We start from the raw sequence: 20,393 nt of genomic DNA, 5'->3' as shown, positions 1-20,393 counted from the left end.
AAACAGCTCTGTCAATAAGGTGACTTTTAGAAATTAATTTTGTTCATAATCCAATCTAAATTGGAGACAGCGCAAAAACAGAGTCTTGTAATCTAAATTTTACAATGAGAAAAAAGTGTAAAACAAGTTGTGCTGGGCTGTAGCATCCTCTTCCTACAGGTAGTGAAAACGTCATAATGCCCCATTTTATTAACTTACAACTTTCATAAAGGCTCACATGGTGGAAGAAACTGTTTTTTCATTTAGTGATTTTTACTAAAACATTTCTGTGAATGAGGCAAATGCTAAAAACACTAAGGAAACAGGATTTGGCAAACTTATTTTGGAAACAGAGGTGCCTATGCTGTAGAGAGAGGATCTGAAATTAGCAGCAAAAGGGAAAAAGGCAAACTCCTGACAGAGACTGCACTTTCCATCAAACCAGTGCAGCCATGAAGCAATTCAGCCAAATTACAAGTTAATTAAAAAGCGTAGTACATGCTAAAAGGAGACACTGTTTAGCTCCAAAGTGGAAAGAGGGCTCCTCTGTGAGGGATGCTCCATGCTGAAGTGGCTGAAGCAGCAGAACTGAGAACCTGTCCCTCCAGCTTTCCCAGCCACCTCTGCTGAGGAGTCTCCTTCTATGAGCAAAGAATCCCATCATCAGAATAAAAAAATCCTGACATTAAACTAGACATAGTGTCTCTCATATCTGCTTTGGACCTGCAGAAACCATAAAACACCTTAACAGGAGGAAACTGATAATTAGTAAAAAGAGAATTTGAAAGCTTTTGTAGACCTTTGAAGCTGTGGATCAGGAAGACTCGGAAAAATACTCATGCAGAAGACTACAGCTGACCTCAACAGATTTCTCTCCCCTTCTTCCAAGGAGGCAAGCTTGCTCTTGTGGCATTGCCAGAGCTTGCAAGCTCTCAAATAAGGTTACAGAGAAGGAATTATTTCACTAAGGAAGATCTTGCTGTTAATACATGTGAAGAAGTGCCTGCTGCTGCTTTCTGTGCTGGAAGGTCTCTTCCTTACCATTTGGGAACAAACAGAACAGTTTCCTTCACTGTGAAGGAGAAGGAAGACAGGAACTTTAGGTCAGAAGGACCTCCTGGCTCACAAGTCATGCTTGTTTAGCTACCCTTTAAAATCTGCTCTGATTTACTTTGTACAGAAAGGTATACACTCTGCATTTCAGATTTCCTATCCTGTTTATGTTCTAAAGCCTTTGGAATAACCCACCCAAACAGACAGTTCTTTCCTAAATATGCTCTTTAAAGATTTATTTCAAGTTGTTTTACTGTTTTTTTTCTTTAAACTGAAAAAGTGAGGGGGAAAAAAAAAAGCCAAGAGCCTGTGGGAGGCTTTTATGAGATGTACTTCCACAAGCCCCGCTGTGCTGGCTCAGCAGCTGGCTCATTTGAATTCCAGGTACGCACTATACAGGGTTTTTTTGGAAATGCTGGCTTATTGGAAAAGCAATGCTGCTTTTGGATCATAAAGCTGGCTTTATGGTCTTTTTGAAGACCATAAAACTGGCTCAGTTAACACACACGAATTCCTACCGAGTGTCACAGTGTCCAATCTCATTGGCACGGGCAAAGCTACACCATTGCATCAGGATACTTAAGGGCTTAAAGCTGCCATTCAGCTGGAGCTCTATTTATTTAAATAATTAACAGACCAAATTTATGCATCTTGCTATGAATCATCACAAAAATAGCAAGGAAAACATTTTTATTTTAAAAAAAATTATGTTTCTTTACCATCGTTTAACTACAACTATTTGAACAAACCAGCACATTTAGGATCACATCCATTCCCAATAAGGATCGTCACTGCACCAGGTCCTGACCCAACCAATCCACATTTTCCTAGAGCAAAACCCTTCTCTGAAGCAGTGAAGCACACTGTACTTCTTGGATACTGGAAACCCTTTGTCTCTGGCCTTGTGCCCAGCCACAACACATCAGAGGAACGAGCGTGCCTCGTCATGACACTACACCAGGACTCGCCATTCCTTACACACAAGGAACAGCATACGCACAATGCAATGTAAGCCCATGACATGTACCACTTACATGACAGAAATACATTCGCAGTGGAGAGGAAAGCTGTTGTACTAAGGTAGATAGAATATTACAGATGGGATAACTAAGCTGCTGAGCTCACCATCTGAAAAAAAAAACAACAACAAAAAAAAAACCAAACAAACAAAAAAACAAAACACCCAAAAGTAATATCATGAAAATTCTTTTTATCACCTAAAAATCTGGGGTGGTAACATATAGCAAGACCTATATATTAAGCCTGGTGTTCAGCATCACAGAACAGCATGATACTAGAATGAGATCAGATCATCCAGAAGTTTGCCAACTCCATATTTTACCAACTAAGGTCTTGATCTTGTAATAATCTCAATTTTGAATAGATTTGTGCAGCCGCATGGAGCCCAGTGAAGCAGTGGGTATTTTGTCAAGACTTTTTAAGCAATCATTTGTTCAATCTGCAGTAAATGAAGGCAGCCAGTCATGCTGCCATTTGAAGAATGTGCGGGTCCAGGTGTTACAATATTTCTGAAACAGTGAGTGCATTAATAATGAGCTCCAATTGTGTTGGGTATATGTGGAGGATAGAAGAGCACTCTTCCTGGATATCTATATATCCTGCTGATTCCTACACTGAACCTTATCAGAATTCCCAAATCAAATCACTTTTAAAAATGTCTAACCTTGTCACTAAAAGTCCATTTCAAGTGATTCAGCTTCAAGTGTGCCTACTACAACAAACCACAGCATGATGCTTTGTGTATTCATTCCAAACAGCAGTATTTTACTGCTAAAAAAGCAAGAGTTTTATACTTCTGACTATCCTTCTGAATCACAGGAACAGAACAAGCAAGCAGAATGAAAAATGGAAGTCTCGAAGTAGTACAGATTTTTTTTTCCCCCTAAAAATGGGGGAAATGTCAGCCTACTTCTGATGGAGAGACACTGGCTATAAAAGCAGCCAAGACATTCTAAGTGGGTCGGGGCAGAATCCCAGGGAGATACTCATTCTCATCCAGAAGACAGTAGGATCAATGGTGAGGCTGTGGCTGAACAGAACCCATATCCTCCACTGCACGAGCTAGCACACCTCACTCCAGAGCACTGCAGAAGTTTCCAGTGAATTCTTCATTGGAGCATCTACCCACTTTCCTGACACCCTCTTTATCCATTTCCTTGCAAGTCCAGTAAGAAGAATGGGTTCATTTTCCTGCACCAGGAGGTGCATGCCAAAATGTAGAGGTCAGAAGTGGGTTTTGAAAGAGTGTCAAATTTTAAGATGCTCAAATTTCCTGAAAATTGGAAACTGTGTGATTTAAACATTTATTGCTCATTTAGCAGCTGTGGCTTTAACTATCAGCTGGCAGGTGGCCTAAGACTTTTCATTTTGCTTATTTAAATGAAGGTGAAAGCACGTGTCGCTCAACTGGAAGAGGCAGCTGCACTCCCAGCATTAGTGAACCATTTGTTTGCTTTGACATTAGTGCACTCAGTAACTTTGCCCATGACTTCTGAGCTCTCAAAAACACTAGGCAGGAAGGATTAGGGTGTCGTCATCTCCTGCCTCCATTTAAACTTACTCTAAGCCATGTGCAGGGCAGCGGCAGTGGCAGTCCATGCTCTTTGCAGCCTCACTTTCAGGAAAAAGGGAACTACTTCCCTGGAGCTGCTGGAACTATTCCTCTCTACTCACTGGAGAAAGGAGCCGCAAGGACTGGGCAGGATTTAGAGAACATACTGCCTACAGCTCCAAAAGGAATTGAGGGAGCTTCAGTGAAACAATCAGTGATGAAGTGTGAATAAATGAAGGCAAATCCTCAAAAGATTGGAGCTGCTTAACAGCTACATATCACAGTCTACCCTTTTTCAGAAAAACAAAATACAGCAAAACAAACAAACAAACAAAAAAAAAACCAGAGCAGGAAATTAATAAATAAATAAATAGAATATGCAAATACAGAAAGGAAAATTTGCACAAACACATGACAAAGAGCTTCAGTACCACTAGTAGTCAATATTGATGGAGAGGAAGAAAAGACTGGAGTTACAGTTTCTTATCCCTCACCCCCTATATATTCTGGTCCACAGAAATTCATGGCCTGAAATACTGATAACACAAAGGCTGAAACATGATGCAGGATCAGGTGCAAGAACAGTACAATGACTACATTAATTCTTTAATATGAGCAATGCTGCTATTACAAGGCAAATAATAACATTTCAGAGGTAAATTTTAAAGATCTAACTGAATTAGTAGAAAGACAGATGTTACACTAATGAAACATGGGTACCTAACTATGCAAGTTATCAGAGAGAAAGATCAACCTCTCAGCAGTGTAGGTACAGCTGATCTCCTGGACTATGTAAGGAATGCAGATGAGCAGCACAATATTATCATTAACCTAGTTAAAAGGCTGCAAAAGCAACAAAACCAGTGAAGCATTAGCAAGAATAAGATAATATAAAGCGAAAGTGGTAGGAAGTTGCACTGAAAGTACATTTTACTAAAAGTAAATGAAGCCCAAAGAACTGACTCTAGTACTAAACAGTTGTTTCACTATCCTCAGTTTTCAGCTACTTTCACTTGTCTGAGAATTTATTTTTTTTTTAGAGAATAGGATACTGCAGGGATTTCATGAAAAACTCCATAAAACAAACAAAAGAGGATTTCTCCTGGCTACAGTTATGACCCTGCTTTGAACTGCTGAGCAGCTGATAAAGTGATATGACGCAGTGAGGTCAGCAGGACCTCACAGAATCACAGAATGGCAGGTGTTGGAAGGGACCTCTGGAGATCACCTTGTCCAACCCTCCCTGCTTGAGCAAGGACACCCAGAGCAGGGGGCACAGGAACGCGTCCAGGCGGGTTTTGAATATTTCCAGAGAAGGAGACTCCACAACCTCCCTGGGCAGCCTGTGCCACTGCTCTGGTACCCTCACAGGAAAGAAGTTGTTCTTCATATTCAGGTGGAACTTCCTGTTTTCCAACTTGTGCCCATTGCCCCTTGTCTTGTCATTGGGCACCACTGAAAAGAGTCCAGTCCCATCCCCTTGACACCCATCCTTTAGATATTTATAAGCATTGGTAAGATCCCCCCTCAGTCTTCTCTTCTCCAGGCTGAATATACCCAAGTCTCTCAGCCTTTCCTCATAAGGGAGGTGCTCCAGTCCCCTGATCATCTTGGTAGCTCTCTGCTGGACTCTCTCCAGTAGTTCCCTGTCTTTCTTGAGCTGGGGAGCCCAGAACTGGATGCAGTACTCCAGATGTGGCCTCACTAGGGCAGAGTAGAGGGGGAGGATAACCTCCCTCGACCTGCTGGCCACACTCCTTTTAACGTACCCCAGGATACCGTTGGCCTTCTTGGCTACAAGGGTACCTCATCTCTACCTCTCCCTTTTCCAAGAGAAAGGAGCAATTCTAGCACACTCTAACGAGCTGGTCCACCAGCACAGCAATGTTTTTAACCAAATATCTCAGTCATCGGACCAAAGCAGACTATACCAAAATGCCCGTGATCTCCAACATCCAAATTATTAAGGTCCCTTTTTAAGTGATTAGGGCAACGTGTTGTAAGGATGCACACCAAGACGAGACATGAAGGATAACTAACAGATTGACAAAATCCCTGGCTGTGTTTCCTCTGATTTTACTGAAGGTCCAATTCTTGTGAGAAAAGTTTGATTACCAGCTATTGTAAAACAATTACATTCAGGATACAGAGGGGAATAAAACCGTACAAATATAATATGTTCTAAGATGAAAATGAGTTACCATGCAAATAAATCCCTTTTGAAGAAAGGAAGTAACTGCAGAATGTTTTTAAGTAACTCTAAAAGGAATTGAGCAGGGATTATTTTAAAAACATGAATCCTTCTTTATGACACAGAAAAGTTTAATCAAATTGTAAGTGTACATGGACAACTGATTTCTCACTGATGAAAAGATAGAGAAATCCAACTGTAAACTTTCAGTGCAATAAGCAGATGCCTAAAAATTGTCTTTGATTTCTCCTCTGGATGTAACCATCATCAGGTCAATCACATTTATGTGAGAACATACCTATTGCACCATACTACACTCTTTGTTAAGAATTTACCTTATGCTGTTCTGCTCCATCACTGACAGGTTTGAGAGTTTACACCACAGCCACTTGGATCATGCTGTGCCCTGAAAAAGCACTGTGAAGAATTGTCATTATGTTCTCACAAAACATATTATTAGCTCTCTCCGATGTACTTGGAAACAGACCTCAGTTGCCAGAAATACTGCTACACAGTGATATACACGCACACTCTAAAGACAAATAGTGAACACAGGACATTTTTCTTCCTGTAACTGACAGCAAGAGAATCCAGTTTTGCTATGGCCTCCAAGTTATTTTAAATGGAGCACTCGGAAGAATGGGGAAGGAAGAATCAAAGCAACAAGAATGAAATATAATATTGTATACTTCAAAACTTGCTCTATTTATTTCACACTCAAACAGTTGGGAATACCTACTGCATTAAGATCCTAGACAGGTAATTTTCCTACTCTCAGTTACTTTATGAGACGTCTTTTTTTGGACATCATCTTATAGAATTATAGAACGTATTCCATTTCTGTAGCCTTTTTAAGTTCCTTTTCCTACTTATTAATATTGATTTTGTCCAGTAGTTTTGAAGGCTGTTTCAAACTAATGCAGATTTTTCCTGTTGGTTACTTTATAGAAAGACTGTAATAGTAAAAAAACTAATTAGAATTTAAAAAAATCATGGGATATGCATTCCTTCTGATTTTCTTTGTGCAAGTCACATAAGTAATGGCAACGCACAAATAGTGGACACACAGAAATTGTGAGACAGCATTTTTATATGCATATTTAAAACTCAGATGAGATTATACAAAATTTTAAACATATGACAAATTACGTGCCTAAATTATTTAACCACAGCCATTTAATGAACTAGAAAAGCAGCTGTCCTAATCAAGGTAATTAACTATAGCCCTTGAAAATTTCAAACCCCTTGAAATCAGTAAGCTTATCTGAAAATTTACATTTAGCTTATAGAAAGATATTGAGGATCAGAAGCATGCATAAATGGCAGTGGTAGTTGAAAACATTCAGTCTTATGGCAAGTACTCAGCATCCTGCTAAATTCATACCCAGTCTAGGGCACTGATTCAGGAAACACTACAACAGGTATTAAAGCCTACCTTCATTTAAATTAGGCCTATTGCAAATAGTATTGCAAATAGTAGGCATGTGCATAGGCTGAAGGGGATGTTTCCCCAGATACTGTGACAGTAAAAGCTATATACTTTTACCAGTTTTTAGGAGTGCAGAAGAAATCAGCTATTATTCTTGAAGTCATTTAAGAAACATGTGCAGACAAGTAAGGCATATCAATCTTAGATTCTCATAACCTGTCTCGAAAATCATCATCTAAAGCTGACTCTCATTGATTTTTTGACATTTTCAACTTTAAGGATGTTTGAAGTTGAGCTACAGGTTATAAACAACAATTTTGGCAATCAAGATGCTCTTCAGAAAACCTGCTTTTGGCATGTTATGTGCAATTCAGACACGAGTAAAAGAGGAAAGGGAAAAGAGAAAATTCAAGTGTATTAAACATTGTTCCTTTATTTACAAAATGGAAAGAGAAAGCAATATGACTATTTGATGTCTGATCATTTATTATATTCCCTAGTAAATAAAGCCAGCATATCAGAGCAGGTTTATCAATGAGCCTGTACTTTTATATGGCACAATATTATCTTGCAGCATAAGTTTTTGCATAACAGACCGACAATTTTGTTCAGAATGGGCTTCAGCTCAGTCCATTATATGCACAAATTGCTTGCAACTGCATTTCTGTTCAGTGTCACCTGAATGCAAAAGTGTTTGCAATTACAGCTTCATAACACATGAGGACACAACCTGTACAGAGAGAGATTTTACATGGGAAAAAACCCACAACTATTTCTACGGCGTATGGGGCCAACAAAGAAAGTGCCTGAAAAGATGTACACCAGTGTAAGTAAACAGAGCTGCACTGGTTTACGGCAGCTGAGTCTCAGCATATTTTTGTCAATGCATTGCCTGTAACCACCCTCTCGAAGGGCAGAGGTGAGCCTGGAAAAGAAATAATGCTTCTTTATAATTATAGCCCATTTCTCATTCAGCAACTGAAATATGGCAGATACTAAAGAAACATTCCAATTCCAAAGAAAACCACAAAGCCATTGTTTTCCAATGAACCGTGTCTTAAATTGTTTTCTTTTCCTGATAGCCAATTACTCTTCTACGTCTTGCACTACTAAGCTGATAATAAGCTGAGCTTTTGCAATCCCAGCCATGCTCAGGGCTTTGCTCAGAATTAGCCAACTGGATGGGAACATTATCTTGCAAGCAGAAGACAACACCTATGTGCATCAGGTTGTGTGACTGGCTGGCCTGACATCCAGCCGCCCCTTGAAAGTCAACAATGGGGTTACACATCCATTTATTTTCTCTCTTCCTCCTCTTCTCTCCTGCTACCAGCTGGTAGTTCCCCTGGCAAGTGTCCATCATATACTGCTGGGTATTTTTACTACTTTAAACATGGATGAATGGGAGGTTACGTGTCCCCTTTTCTAAAAGAAATGTTATCAGAGTGTGAGATATAACTTCAATACTTTTTAAAGACTCCTTTCCCGACACACAGAGGCAATATTCCTCAAGAAAATTTCCTACATTTTTACAAGATTCCTATTTTTAAATTCTAGGCCTAGTTTGTTTGCCCAATACCGTATGGGTTTAATGATACAAGGCAAAGAACAACAGAGACTATGGCTACTCAGACATGGTGAGGACAGGAGCTCTTTATAAGAGGTAAATGCAAATTACCATCAAAGAACTTGTGCCCCGTTATAAGAAAAAAAGACTACACACGCAGTGATACAGAAGACAATATAGTGCAGAGAGCTAAAACTCCTTAAAAAGAACTCTTAAAAAAATCTAAAGTCCTTTACAAAGCATGAGTACATAGATTTTTTTTTTTTAAGATAATTTTAAAGGTTAATTCACATCATACTTGACTAGTTTAGAATTACTTTCATTTGAAGTTTGGCGTAAGACATAAAGCCCAGAAAGGAACCTTGTAGAAATGGTATCAGTGCAAAATCTGCGGGCAACTGCAGTAAAATACTGAATAAGCGTTACCAACCTCAAAGAGAAGACCCACAGGTAGAAGCGTGCCATTTATTTAATTTCAGTGGTGCTGAAGAGAAGTGAAATATTTTGCATATTTTTATAATACAGCGAAGCAGAGGTAAATTCATTAGCAGGATATAATACATTGCACTTCTTTCATTCTACTTACATGCTGTGTTATAGAAGGTAGAACTCAACAGTCATGTAATTAGAGCTTTAAAAAAAACCCTCGTTTTCTTCATGAAGTCATTGGTGGGAGGAAAATGGAGAGAGATGGGAGGAAAACACAAGCTATTTACAGAAAACTTTCCCCCTCCAAGCAAGAACTATCTATTTTACAAAGATGATGACTTTTTCTCCAACCAGATTCATCATCTGCAACATATAAGACACCATAGATACCAAGCCTACACAAATAAAATCTCAGCTCAGATCCAGCCTCACAAATACATCTATTCCATCAGAGATGAACAAGCTGTATTTCACAGCCGAAGTATTTACTAAGTGACAGGAAAACATGTATTGAATAATGAAACAGGAATAAAAGACCAATAAATTGACTAAACAGCTCATTACACAGATGAAATTCAAAACCCTAAAGTTAAAAGTAATCCTCCCTTGGGTTTCACATTCCTAGCTTCCCAAACAATGTTAACACAATGTACCAGAAAGCACGGTTCCTTCAGGTCTGTCATAAGCTTAAATGAAAGTGAGGCCTGTTAAAATGCATTATCTCAGGCTTCAGAGAATGTCAGTGACATGAAGCAAACCTTCAGATACAGAACCACAGGGAGAAAGCTCCACAGCTTCACAAACATCTTTTAACATCAGAGTCACGGAGGAAACACTACTAGCCTGCATTACACGATACAAGATACTTCAGGTGTGCAGTCATATATATATGTAGGTGTATATATATATTAAAGAAAAAAATATTGCTAGCCTTTAAAATCTTCAATAACAGAAGTAACACTTCCATCCCCATTTAAAAGGAAAATGCCATTTTTCACAGCTATGTGAAACTGCAAACTCTTGCAAGTCTGCTGTACAGCTCCATGCAGAAAGCTAGCATTTCTGGCATCGCCCTTTGGCATAGCAGGCTGCTGGGCTCGACAAACGGGTATTGTTCTCTTTTAATTACTTTTTAACACTGTGCATTATGGCACCCAACAGAGCAATAGCATCCAATACCAGAGAGGAGTCCTCAGCTTTAAGCGATATGCATGTCAGGAAAGACAGAAGCTTCTGGCTGCAAACTCCGACTCCTGCTGTGCCATATCAGCTGCAGTGTGTAAGGCTCCTGTGGCACGCACGTATCCCGCAACTGTGTTTGCAGAGTGAATGCCCATTTACAGATAAAACAGCATTTAAATGCCATTGTCCTGCCCGTACAGAGATCTACAAAGTATCTGGAGAACTCTTTGTACATTCTTCTCGCAGTGAAATGTAGCTTTCAGTGTGGTTGGCACCAAGACCAAAGTTCAGCCAATGCCTCCCTTATCAGGAGGGCTTCAGAGCCTGGGAGGAAAATTCACTTTGATCTATAGTTGCTCTCAGAAACCTCAAAAAAGTGGAAAAAGACAGAAATACCTTCCCACTTAAAAACCTCTCTCCAGAAGAAAAATTAAGACAGCACAAGAAATTCAAGTCTGATCTAGTTTGAATCTGTTAAGAACAGCAAGTATAAAAGCACACCTTAATATCAAAGTCAGAGCTGTAACCAAGTTGGTACCTCCTTTGTGGCTCAGGGTAAGGCAGTTGCAGACATAGTGCAGGCTTCTCAGTGTAATCAGTTTTATCACTCAACTAATTCGTGCTGATCATCACCAGACCCAAGGAGCTGTCAATTCTTCCTGGTACAGGGCTAGCTTGAAGGCATTTGGTGCAGCTTTTACTTCTAAACATAATTAAAGTTTATTTACAACGGCAGGTTCTCCTTGATACAAAAAACCTCCAAGTTTGCATATCTAAAGAAGTGTATACTAACAAATGATCAACAGGAATAAACTACTGATAAGGTTCTTAGCTACTCCATGTCAGAAGCCAAATTATACTTCCCAGTTTTGTGCAATTTTATTTTGACTCAACAGATTGCCTCAGGTGTTTTTCCTATTCCTATTTTACTGTTCAACGTAAAGTACTGTTTTGCACTTGATTGAACCTTCACCTTGTCTTGTGCACGTATTTCAAGACTAAATAGAAATGCTGGGATTACCGTACCAGATTATTGGTCCATCAGGCCTAGCACCTTGCAACAAAACCTTAAGCTGCTTGTCTCAGGCAATGGCAAAACAAGCAGTTTCCTGGATCTTCTCAGTTGTGCTGGAAATGATAATGATACATCACTAGTGCGACACTTCGAGCCAAAAGACTTGTTAGCTCTTACATGCTGTAATTACACTTTTCTCTCTTTTTCTATGATGCAGCTCTATCCAGAAAGTAACCTCAGTTCCAACATATAGGAAAGAAGTAGGAGTAAAGATGTAACCAAATGATTAAACCAAATGACTTCTGCATTAAGACATTTTATTAACTGTTAAACCTGTTTGAAAAAGCAACCTACTTAGACCTGTGATTTCCTTTGTATTTGTTAAGTACAGGTTTTTTAAAATAGATTATTCACACTTCTAAGTATAGGTGGGAAAAGGAATTCATATTATCAGATCCAAAGCCTAACAATAACAACTTGCAGCTCGCTCATTCATCAACATCTCTAAGTGCTGGTCTAATTCTGACAACAGATTCTGATTTATAAACCCTTGCTATTTTATTGAGATCTATTGCAGTAATGGAACCTGAGAATGCTTATTATAAACAGCTGCTGTAACAGAAATAGAGAATCAGTGGATATTACCATTTAAAAAACCCACAAATGTTTAAAACAACAGAAGTCAGCAAACACAAGCTTAAGAAAAAAGTTGTTAAACAAACCTGAAAGATCAGTCTCTGTCCTTAGTCTATTATGTACAATCACTTAATTAAACCATTATTAAACATAAATAAACATCAATCATAACAAGGAAGAAACATGTGGTATGGCGGGTTGCATATAGTCTTGCTATGTAGATATGTGAAGAAAGCCATCGGTAAAGATATGCAAAAGCATTTAAAGAATCTCTATTTGACTTCCACTTGATAATTGCTGAAACAGCATACAGAATAACAGAATCACAGAATGGTGGGGCTTGGCAGAGACCTGTGGAGATCATCTTGTCCAACCCCCCTGCTTGAGCAGGGACACCCAGAGCAGGGGGCACAGGAACGCATCCAGGCAGGTTTTGAATGTCTCCAGAGAAGGAGACTCCACAGCCTCCCTGGGCAGCCTGTGCCACTGCTCTGGCACCCTCGACTGCATATGTACAAAATATTTTAATTTCATTTACATAACAATGTGAAATTATACAATAGGAAATCAAACAGACATTTAAGAATTTTAAACTGTTATTCACATTAAATTTTGTTCACCTTTCCTGCTTATTATTTCTTACCATTTTGTGACTTCCCCACTACAAGGTAACTGAGTCCCCAAAAGCTTCAAGCTGCAACCTGGACTCTTACGTGCTATGGATTTGTGACTATGACTAATAACAACGGCAATAGATCCGACAGGGATCAGTATATCTTTTGCTGCAAGTTGTGTATTTTGGAAGAGGAATACAGAACAAGAGGGTTAGTGGGAAGGTGGACTTACACCATTTTCAGAAGACTACTCTTTTTACAAGAAAAACTTCACTGTTGGATGTTGAAAATGTGAATTGTGGGAAGACTTTGTGGAAGTGCCTTTTATTGGCTGATCTGTTTCTTTCACAGCTGTGTAAGTGCTCACCGTGCAGGAGTTAATTGTATTAGTTATCTAGTGTAACAACCTGATTAATTTTGTACTTAGTGCTATTAACTAACACACTACACATGACTCATTGGAGAATGAATGAATTTAATCCTTCTGTTCAAATACAAAACCAAACAAGAATAATCCTTTTTTTTATAACTTTTAAATAGATAAATTCTTAATGATGCTTAGAGTATGTTAGGAAGGCACTTATTGAAACTATTTAGCTAAGGGTAACTAGACACTTCCATTAGAAAGCCTAATTAATTGGGATTTAAAAATTAACTCTGATTTGCAACGGACCATAAAACTATCCAGTCCAAAATTTTATCTTTTTATTTGATGGTTTGTAAAAGAGCAAATTAAAGAAACAGTATCAATCAATTATCCCTTGTTATTTCAATGTTGTTCTCGGTATTTGCAGCTGAAGTTTCAAAACAGAGCTTAAAAAGAATGGCAGGCCTCAGAACTCATCCTGGGATGTATTTATCTTGGTATTTTAACACACAAATAATTGCGAGGATAGGGAAGAGAAAGGAAAATGGGAAAATAGAAAAGGTCTAAAAAAGGCACACAAAAATAGGTTTATATGATATACCTATCACTACCACTTTTTGCACTATGTCATACAATCTCATAGTGCGAAAAGGCCCCATTAAGGGAAATATTGATTTCTGCCATTAGAAGTCTACTTAATTTCCATAGCGAAAACACTCACTAAAATTTCACCACAATAAATGAGATGAAGCCCCAAAGAGGAATTTATTGTTTTCAGAATTTCAAGTTCTATAAATAAGGAGGACATTTCATCCCAATAAATGAGAAGCATAATAATTTAAAAAGCAAAACCCTAAAACTGGCCCAGAAGTTGCTAGCTTAAAATAAACAAGCTGGCGAACAAACGAAGTAATTAGGAACTGCTCATAACTGCTGTTCCTTGTGTACGTTGTGGCACAGCTATTTGCACAGCACAGAATTTTCATGGTATTAGCCAAACAGGCAGAATAACAAAATATTTTACAGAAAATGAGATATTTTTATACCACAATCAAATAAGGTCTTGTTTTAGATGGATTCTTTTCCTGAGTCATTCCTAAAAGCAGTTGCTAAATTCCCGTGATGACACAACAAATGGGATATAATACAAGCAACTCTGAGTAAAACAAAGAATGTAAATTTTATAAACACAACATGAAAGAGTTACTTTCCCTCCCACGGGCCAGAAAAGAATCCCAAATAAATCCCCTGCATTTGAAATAAATGGCTGTTAACAAAATAACCTTTAAAAGGAAGAAAATGCTCATGTTTTCTTTCTAAATCTGTGGTCAGAAGAACAGAGGTTGCCAGGTTGAGGGAAGAAGCTGCTCTGGCGATACTTTCCCTGATGGTCACCCTGCAGTACCACGAGCCACTTTGGCTACTATCTGGGTGACCAGTGGCTTCCTTGAGTAAACCCACTCCACAACAGCACAGCTCCCAGCTGTGCTGGGCATTGGAGTAAGTGAAACCCTTTATCAGGGAGTCAAGGAAAATTGTTCCTGAGCCTTTTGAAAGGGAACTGACAAACCCAGAGTAAAATGGGAGAAAAAGCAAGTCAAAAAACCCAAACAAATCAACCGAAAAACCCACCAAAGAAACAAAACAAAACAAAAAACACAACCCTGGCAAAAAAAAAAAAGCCTATATGATAGTTTACACTCAATATAAATTACCTCTTTTTTCACTCCCAATGTGGGTGTGTCATCAGTGCCTATGAGCTACCCATATACCTTATGAAGGACCAAACCAGGCCGCAAGAAGCAGTAGTCTTCTAGGAGCACTCCTGTTGAACTTGAGTAGAAGCATGATTTCTGGTTTCCCATTCTGTTTCCCACCTCATTTCCTATCTTATTTTTCCTTTATATGTCTCACAAAAAATACTTGCCATCAACACTACAATATTAGCATAATATTAATAGACCACCAACCAGAGCTGATCACTTGCAAAGTAAGGATGACAAACTGGCTGGATTTCCACTGCCTTACATTTGGAAAGCATTTTTCCACAACTGTATAAAAACCTTTATGTAGATTATTTGAAAAATATTAATTGAAAGAATTAGGATCTTAACTTATTACACAGTCTTCAAGAACATATTAAGTAAACTGTATTTAGCTTGTGGATTAGCCTTCAGATCCTTGGTTCTATCAGTAATTTAATTCCTGGCACAAAGAAATACGTGAACATTTATCAATCAATCCCTTGTTGTCTTAGGGACATTACTTCAGCAATAAAGTACTCACCAGAAATATCCTTTCAAGCTGATCTTGAATGTCTTTCATTCCTGGAAAAGCAGCAACCCCTTGAATCATTTCTACAAAGATACAACCCACTCCCCTACAGAGGAAAAAAAGAGAAAGTATGCAACATTAGAAAGACTTCCTATAGATTAAATAGCCAGCAACAATACTTTTGCATTCATCACCAGTCTTTAAATAATTTTTTTTTAATCAACACCAGGCTGAAGGACAAGTATATGCATGTACTAAAACCAATGTATACATATCAATACTTCCCAGGTGTTTGAAGCAAGTGTAGAATTAGCAGAAATATGGATGGTAGTAGCTGTTGAGACCAACAAAGGCACATGCGGCTGCTCTCTGCTTCAGTGCTTCCTGAGCAGCTTACTCATGCTCCCAAATAAATTCGGGATGTGGGAATGGCAATGAGAGAGCACCCTTGGGAGAAGCTGAATGGGGACAGGACTATGGCATGAAGGCACGCTGGAAGGCCTTGGCATGGAAGGAGAATCTGGAAAAAAATGAGTAAAAAGGAAAAGGGCACGTGGCTGCTCACAGCCACTGAAGTAAGCTACTGCCCAAATGCAGATGACTTCTGGGAATGGCTTGCTTGGGCTTTCTTCTCCCCTCTTCCAGCATAAAAGAAGGAAGCTCAAAGCTCCATAGCTCTGGGCAGTTGCTGACCCCATCCTCCAGAAGCTCTGGCTGAGAGGTGCTGCAATGGGCTGAGCAGCCATGGGCTCCCTCATCTCCCTGACATGACAGCCACCTCATTATAGCTCCTGTCACTGGTCTCTCACAAAAGGTACCTCACATGAGTCCCCCTCATCCCACTCAGTTAAGCCACTGGCAGAAATACTGGGAAATTGGAAGGAAAAAATATCCAAGATGTACTAAGTACAGCACAAAGAATAGATTCTCTAAAGTTGAGGAAAGTTTTTGGAACTCTAACTCACATTTCAGATAACCTGTGGACTACAGGTGTCTGAAAAGCAAAACAAAATTACAAACTTGCATTGTCATCTTTTTGGGATGAAGAGAACTCGAGAGTTACATGTTCCCTCAGCAAAAATAATTTTAAGAGAAAACATCCCCCTTGGCTGACAGTAGGATGCAGAATTTGATTATATATTTTAACTTGTTCAATTACATTCTTCTACATACATATTTCTACAACTTCTCTGTGCAAACACCTACATACGCTGTATTACCATGTCTGTTTAAATAACCACACAAAAAATACCACCACCATACCAAAGTCAATTCAATAACCCAAAATACGTACCAAAATGAACCAAGAATTTGCAAAACTAACTACGGTACCACCTCTCCCTGAAATTGTGAGTTGTGTTTCTGTCTCATAAAATCACAGCAATATCCTCTAATTTAACACTGTTTTTAGAAGTAAATTATTTGGAATGTAGTAATTACATACGTTTTCATTGATTATGCATCATGATGATGCATTCAGAAAGTAGCATTTAATTTTAGGGATATGTGTGCATATATTGGTGAGGAAGTCATTCTAGAATAAAACAACTTAATGAAAATAGATTGCATATTTTCATGAAGGCCAAGGCTGAGTATTTATAGATACCACTTAACTAAGATTATCGCAGACAACCCGTGCTTTACTCATCTCTGAAGCCTCTGACCACCACTGAATAATGAAGTAATTTTATGTTCCATGACAATAAGAGATGATAGTCAAACTTCTTGAAGAAGAAAATTAAACATACATCACTATTTTCTAATTCTACATCCCAAAGCATAGATATATTAAGCCAAGTTTCTCCTTAGGCATTGAGAAGTGGAGGAAAACTTAGGAAAGCAGAGTTCTGGTCAAATTTTAGAATAATTCAGGTGTTTATAAAAGAGGGGTTAAAATTTGTCTTCCATATGTTTCTGCTGGATCCAAATGAACTGAATTGATTAAACTGCCATTCATCATTTAGCCTGGTTAGTGCTTCATTAGGCACAGATAGGCACAATATATCTTAGTCAAATACTTATAAACAGTATCAGGATCTCAGGCAAGGAAAAAGTAAAGATTTCAGTCAGAAGCCATTTATTCAAGATGAGAAAAAAACCAATTGAATTTAGACTAAAGAAAAGAGGATCAGAGTTCTATTCTTGCAACCAGAAAACAGGCATTTGATTAAACCAGTGTATCATTTGAGGCCTTGTACACACGCTGCAAAGAAACTTCGGCTAGCTGTTTAAACACAAATGCTCTATAGGCAACAGGAAAATTTTGCCAAATTTTATATTGTTTCACATAACTTATTTACAAAGTTTTCAATTTTCAGAGGTGCTGACAGATGTATAAGCCAAAAATCAAGTAAGAACTGCAGACAACACTACTGAAGAAAAATTTCCTGCTTGAAAGGAAGAATCCTGTTATGTGTATTGGACTCTTGTGTAACCTAGTACTCCTTTTAGTCACAAGCTGAAATGAGAGTGAATGAGTACTGGAGTTAAACAAACAATTAATACAAAAATGAAAAGGTTATTAAAATCATTGAGGAGAGAAACAAACAACCCTCAAGGTCTGAGCTGGAGGACTGCTGTTCCCTTTGGCCCACTGGAAAACTAAGCTCATGCTTGGTTTCAAAGGTTATGGTGTTCAGGACATTGAAGAATAAGTCCATAGAGAGCCAAGATTAAATGAATACTAAAAAAAAAAAAGGAAAATAATAACAATAAAAAAGTATGACGTTGAACTGATAGGAAATACCCAGAAAGCCAAAATAGCACATAAAGGCTTCAAGAGTGGTATTTTAGATGTCTTAGTGGTATCAGTGAACTTCAGGCTCACAGCAAGTAGAAACTGAGTATATAACCAGATCCTTGAATCACAAACCCTAAGTGCACACACATTGAACATGAAAAGAAATAAAGCCTCTACAAGGCCTTGAAATTTAGTCTTGTTTTTGTAGACCTCACAAACTATTAAACAGGTTACAGAGATTGTTGAGCAAAGCAAAAATTATTTTTGTGCCAGAAGAACTGGTTTGTAAGGAAAAATTAAGATAATTATGTCATTCTTGGCCACAAGAAAACATAAGGGACAGGGAAAATGTGATGACTCTGTATTTAAAATTAAGCAAAATGAAGGACAGGGAAGAACTGATAGGATTTTAATGGTTCCCAGAGCTGGAGGTAGATCCAAGATAGTATAACTAGAAATAGCAGAATGCCTTTAGGAAACAAAAACTTTAAGGTGAGTGTTAGAGAAATACACTTAACAATTGTCCTGTACCCCAGCCTCCCAATGGACTTGAAGCTCCATGGTTACAGTCGCGTAAAACTAGACGAGCTGAAAAATTTAAGAATATTCTTCAGGGAACAGACTTGAATTAACAGTAGAGTGGATAAGATGATCCCACAGATCACTCCCATCTCTAGTTTCTATGGCACAAAGATTACTTCTTGAAATACGAAATAAACAAATTAACTTGGCTTTAATGTGCACGCACCTCCAAGGGTGTTATTTATGTGTAATTTGTGCACACTCAGCATACAATGCCATTTTCAGGCTGCACTTGAGAAATAATTTGTGACAAAAGAATGTTAGCCTAACATATTTCAGTGTACTCAATTCAGATTTTCCTACTCTTTTTATAGGAATTCTGATTTAGAATAAATAAGCCAAATGCTGCAACTTCGTTCAGAGATTTTTCCAATGGAACAGCATAGGATAACCTTCCAAAGTAAAAGTGACAGCCATTTAATGTAGAAATGGGTGGCTTATCCTCTGATGACAAAAAGCGTGACTAAACCTATTGATGTATTGATGAGACCATATGTGGCCATACCAGCTAATATTGCTCTTCTATTGTCCTGCTTAATTTCCTGGGACTCTGACTGTCACCATACAGCCTTACATGGAGTGAGAGTTAATAGCACAGCTAAATGAGTTACTCTTGCATTTGAATTGACGTAGTAAATGAGCCTGTAAAAATGAAGTTGGATGCCTTAGGAAACTGCATTTTTTTTTCTGCACAGCTTTTATAATCCAAGAGGATATTGTCTTAAAATTAACTTGCTTACTGGTGGCTTTGTTTTATATTTTTGGTTTAAGGATTCACATTCCTGCCTCTGTGTAACAAAGATCCTTATTGTGACAAGAAGAATCTCCAGCCTATCTGTACTGAATACTGTAAAAAAATAAAAAAAACAACATGAAAGCTTTGGTGAATCATGATCTATAAAAGATTATTAAGGTTGTTTCCTTCCATTAATATTCCAGTTTTTCTTGATGGATCCACAAAAGAGACTACAGACACACTCTGATATAAGGAATTGTTTTCAAAACAAATTTCAGTTTATACATAAATAAAGATTAGAGAAAGCCTATATGCTTACTATATATGTTTAAAACTGTTGAACATTCTGCCCTTAACAGATCTGCTTTCTAGCAGGCTCAGTGCAGGTGATAATATTCAGCTTGTTCTTCATAGTGAAGAACCTATGCTGGGTCGTCACATAAGGTTTCTATCTGGTCATGAATCCTGTTTTCAGCATGCAGGATTTGGCTTCGGAGGGAGAAGGCATTTTATGAAAACCAAGTAATTGCTTCCAGCAGTCCTCCTGGTGAGAATTCCGAAATTCAGTGCGGTAGAGTTTTCATACAAGTACCCCAAACTACATGCAGTTTGTACTATTAAATATATCAGAATTAAAAAAAAAAACAAACCCCCTCCCCCCCCCCAAAAAAAACCAAACCACCCCAACTACTTGGTCTTTTATGGATTTGTGACCAGGACGTAATACTGAAACCTTTTCCATAAAGTCCACTAGTAATATGCAACATGTTGGAAGGGTACAGAGATTTTTATCTTGTCTTGCCTATTCAGAAAAAAAGTCACATTCCTTTATGATCCTGTTCATGAACAGAACCATGAAAACAAATTTTGGGGTAAAGGAATGAAAAGCAAGGGACTTTTGGCTCCTTAATTGAAAAAAATCTGATTTAATTCTACAGTGGCACACTGCCAGAATACCTGCAGATGCTGAACTTGGTTGGAATTTGCCTTTCATGACCACTCCACTTTGATATGTGAAAACTAACCT

At 38.3% G+C, this 20,393-nt stretch overlaps 1 protein-coding gene across 4 annotated transcripts in view; it reads right to left on the bottom strand.

Annotated features, from left to right (window-relative positions):
- CDK14 (cyclin dependent kinase 14) overlaps positions 1-20,393 on the bottom strand; it is a 325,979-nt gene that overhangs the window by 115,412 nt on the left and 190,174 nt on the right. For all 4 annotated transcript variants that reach the window (XM_075082797.1, XM_075082796.1, XM_075082795.1 and 1 more), the window contains one exon: positions 15,321-15,414. In XM_075082797.1, the coding sequence (XP_074938898.1) occupies positions 15,321-15,414 (94 nt within the window). The remainder of the gene's footprint in view (positions 1-15,320; positions 15,415-20,393) is intronic.

Source organism: Phalacrocorax aristotelis, chromosome 2 (genome assembly GCF_949628215.1).
Source record: "Phalacrocorax aristotelis chromosome 2, bGulAri2.1, whole genome shotgun sequence".
Taxonomy (NCBI): domain Eukaryota; kingdom Metazoa; phylum Chordata; class Aves; order Suliformes; family Phalacrocoracidae; genus Phalacrocorax; species Phalacrocorax aristotelis.
The sequence above is the reverse complement of the archived record's forward strand: the minus strand, read 5'-3'. Positions and strand labels throughout refer to the sequence as shown.